The sequence below is a fragment of the Vombatus ursinus genome, unplaced genomic scaffold (genome assembly GCF_900497805.2).
Source record: "Vombatus ursinus unplaced genomic scaffold, bare-nosed wombat genome assembly UNPS02013930.1, whole genome shotgun sequence".
Lineage (NCBI taxonomy): Eukaryota > Metazoa > Chordata > Mammalia > Diprotodontia > Vombatidae > Vombatus > Vombatus ursinus.
The window spans coordinates 558,677-562,900 of record NW_020953708.1 but is presented as its reverse complement, the minus strand read 5'-3'; the positions used below and the strand labels follow the sequence as shown (position 1 = coordinate 562,900).

The 4,224-nt window shown below is 39.9% G+C and overlaps 1 protein-coding gene across 3 annotated transcripts in view; it reads left to right on the top strand.

Annotated features, from left to right (window-relative positions):
* Positions 1 to 2,998, top strand: part of LOC114040631 (zinc finger protein 708-like) — a 17,433-nt gene extending 14,435 nt beyond the window's left edge. For 2 of the 3 annotated variants that reach the window (XM_027858741.1, XM_027858742.1), the window contains exon 6: positions 296 to 2,998. In XM_027858741.1, the coding sequence (XP_027714542.1) occupies positions 296 to 477 (182 nt within the window). In that variant the 3' untranslated portion in view covers positions 478 to 2,998. The other variant, XM_027858743.1, reaches the window with a different exon arrangement.
* The last annotated feature ends 1,226 nt before the right edge of the window (positions 2,999 to 4,224 follow it).

Genomic DNA, 4,224 nt, shown 5'->3' with positions numbered 1-4,224 from the left:
CAAACAATTCATACTGGAGAGAAACCTTATAAATGTAATGAATGTGGAAAAGCTTTCAGCACAATTGCCCGCCTTCAAACACATAAGCTAGTTCACCCGGGAGAGAAACATTTTGAATGCAATGAATGTGGCAAAGGCTTCAGGTACAGATCAGGCCTTATACGACATCAAAGGACTCATACTGAAGAGAAACCCTATAAATGTAATGAATGTGGGAAAGTCTTTAAGCGGAGCTCATCTCTTATGCAACATGAGATAATTCACACTGGAGAGAAGCCCTATAAATGTGATGGATGTGGGAAAGCCTTTAGCCGGAAAGGAAACCTTGAAATACATAGGAGAATCCATACTGGGGAGAAACCTTACATATGTAGTGACTGTGGGAAAGCTTTTAGGCATAAAGGAAGCTTTAATGCACATAAGAAAATGTATACTGGAAAGAAGCGCTTTGAATGTAATGAAAGTGTAACAGCCTAGACAAAGACCAAATTGCTGTACATAATAGAAATCACAGGATATAGATACCCATTAAATACATGGAACTTGAGGAAAATTTGCATTGCAAAAAAAATCATGGAATTCATATTAAAGAGAAACCCCATGAATGGCTTGACCTTTAGCTAGAAGGGGAACCTTACTGAAAACTAATTCTTGAGAGAAATATTTTTAGCATAGTTAATGTGGGAAAGCTTCCAAATGATGTAGAAACCTTAAGGAATGTTAGAATTCATGCTGGAAAGAAACTTTCTAAATGTAAGAAATTTGGAATAGCCTTGAGAAAAAAAGCAAAGCTTCATGTTGAAGAGAAATACTTTCAATGCAGTGACTGCAAAAGCTTTCAAAGAAAATAGAAAGATTATATACCATAATAGAGTGCATTCTAGAGAGAAGCCCTTCTTGAATGTAATGAATGTGAGAATACTTTCAGGCTTAAGCAAATCTTTATTACACGTAAGAAAATTCTTACTGTAGAAAATGTGTTTGTTTTATTTGATAATATTTAGTGTGTTTGGGAAAGCCTTCTAGAGGGAGCCTCTTACAAGATATTATCTCCTTAAATGTTGTTAATTTACTTTGGAGCTCATCAAAGACTACATACCTGACCTTTGATAGCCTCCAATTAGGGCATATTCCCTTATCTTTGTCTGCCATGGGGACCTTAGAGTATCTGTTGTACATTTCCAGCACTGAGACACTAGTGGTCTAGTCCAGTGGTTAAGGGCCAGTTGAGCTTGTGGCAAGGTCAGGAAGAATCCTTAGTGGACATCTGGTCCAACCTGATTCTTTTATCTGATCATCTACACATAACTTTAAATTTTTTTTAAAAACTTGGTGCATTATTTCAGCCCCACAAACATTTAGCACCTATATGTATTTTGTTGTTTATCACTGGAAATAAAAAGAAAAAAAATAAAACATTTATCTCCACCCCCCTCCCCAAATCTTCCTGCCTTCTGAATTTCCCTATTGCTGTCAAGGACACCAACCATCCTCCTAGTTACTCAGGCTCACAAACTCATTATCATCCTTAATCCTTCTCTCTTCACTCCATATATCCAGTCTTTCGTTCAACCTTATCATTTCTACCTTCTCACCATATCTCATACGTGTCTTCTCTCCATTTCCATAGTCACCACCATATTTGAGGCCCATCCCACCTCTCAGTTTATTGTAATAACCTAATTAATCTCTCTGTCTCAAGACTCTTCCCCACTCCAGTTGATCTACCAACCAAGTACCAAAGTGCTTTTCCTGAAGCAAAGATCTGACCATGTCACCTGCCTGCTAAAACAACTCCAGTGACTCCCTGTGACCTATAGGAACTAATATAAAGTCCTTAATCTGTGTTTTGTGAGAGTCCCCTGGTATAAGGGGATTCTTCCTGAGAGGACATGGGGTGCCCACTGATCCTTGCTTTCCATGACTAGGCTCACAGTGCTTCCCCAGTTACTTCCCCAGAGTAAGTACAGCTATTAACAGGTTGATTCCTCTCCTGGTGTCTGGTTTATGCCTAAGTAAAGGCCAGTGGGTCAGCCTGAGATGTCAGGAAAACAAACCCTGTAATGAGTTCGAGTGCCAAGAATAACATGTAAAACAATGGGGTCTGTTCAAGGCAAAGCTTCCTTGGCAGGGAATTGGCAAGAGGATGGAAAGAGGAAAGGAGAAAAGGATCCAATATACAACGCAGACACACACACAGTAATGTAGGCTGTAACTCATGTAAGGGCAGCACTGTACTGAGGAGCACAGAGAGCGGTCCATTCACCTGGAAAGGAGTGCTCCAGAAGGTAGGTGTGTTCACATACTCCCTTCTAAGAGTGGGATACTTAGACTCTGATTCTGGGTGGCCACCTGGAGCTAGCCATTTGCATGTCAGCATTCAGGGCAGGGCACACAGAATTGAGAAATAGTCTGGCAGTTGGTAATATAATTTTTGGGTATACAGTTGCACTGATCTTGGGAAATTTGTTGCCTGTATTTTTCCAATACTAGCTTCTCTGACCTACGGCCTCTAAGGAGAGACTTGTGGTGGCCTCAAGACCAGCAGGTTTGATCATATAGCAATGGTATGGAAATCAAGGACCAACAGGGGAACCCCATGACCTCCTGGGAAGAATTCCCCTATGCCACAGCACTGTCACAAAACAGTTGGGTGTTTAAAGTTCTTCACAACCTTCCTTTTTTTTTTTTCCAGTTTTCTTATGTTTTACACCCCTCCATGAACTATACAATCCAGCTATACTGGACTACTTACCATTTCTTGTGGGTGACATCCACTTAAAACATTGTGTCTTTGCATTGATGACCTATGCCTGAAATACTCTCCTTCCTCAGCCCTTTTTTCTCTGGCTTTCTTCAATATGCAGGTCAAATGCTACCTTCTGCAGGAAGTTTTTTGTTGTTTTCTCAGCTTCTAAAGCCTTCTCGGGTTAAGATTGCCTTCCGTCATATCTGTATCTTGATGTACCTATTTTTTTATATTTCAGAATATAAGCTTCTTGACAGAGGGTGCTGTCTTGGCACCCTAACACTTATCGCAGTGCTTGCACATATTTGTGCTTTCTGAGTGAGTCTCCCTCAAGGAGCCATACAAGGAGAGGACACTAACAAATGTGGGGCAATTAGGGAGAGACATTGGGGAAGATTGTCCCATAGGAAATGGCAACTAAGGTAAGTCTTGAAGGAAACTGGGGATTCTAGGAAGTGGAGGTAAGGAGAGCATTCCAGCTAGGAGGGACAGCGTGCCCAAAGACATGAAGAGCAGAGACCATGTTGGGTTTAGGAAACAGCCTGTTGGTGAGTTTGGTTGGAATAAACTGAGTTAAAGAGGGTCAATATGAAATAAATTACAGAAAGGAAAGTGGGAGCCAGATTGTGAAGTGCCTTAAAATACAGGCTAAGGAGTTTGCATTTTGTTCCAGAGGTAGTAGATTTTATTTTGACATCAATTACTTCCAAAAAAAAGAACTCCACCACCACCACCACCACCATCACCAAACTCCCAATAGGCCCTTACCAAACCACCAAAAAACCTGATGGTTAAATAAAAGCATGAAATAGAATGTTTGCAAATGATTGTACAGGCAAAACTTTGTGTACCTTACTGTTTAATGGAAAAGAAAGGATGTGTACTTTAGTATTAATAATTTAAGACCAACATTGTATCCGATGACCTTAGTTTTGTTGTGTTTTTACATTGTCTTCATTTATATTGTAGTCATTATGACATTCTTTTAATTTCTTTTTCACTCTTTAATCAATCAGTAAACATTTGAGCACCAGCCACTGTGCTAGGGATACAAAAAGGCAAAAGGCAGCCCCTGCCCCTAAAGCGCTCACAATCTAGTAACTTCCTACAAATCTTCCCATGTTTCTCAATTCCACATGTCCAAATTTCCTTGCTGTACAAAAATATTCCTTTACATTCATATAGCAAAGTTTATTTCAGCCATTCCTAAAACATTAGCCCCATTACGTGTCCCCAGCTTTTCATTATTAGAATGAGCAACTGCCATATATATTTTGGTACACATAAGATTCTTCTTTCCATTCATGACTTTGTCAGACATTAAGCCCAACAGCGGGGCCAGGTGGATAGAAAGATGTGAACAATTTCCTAGCTTCTTGAATCATTTCACATTGTTTTCCAAAATGGTTGAACCAATCACCACCATTAGTATGTCAGTTTGCCTGGCCTCCTGTTTCTCAGTAATTTTATTTTGA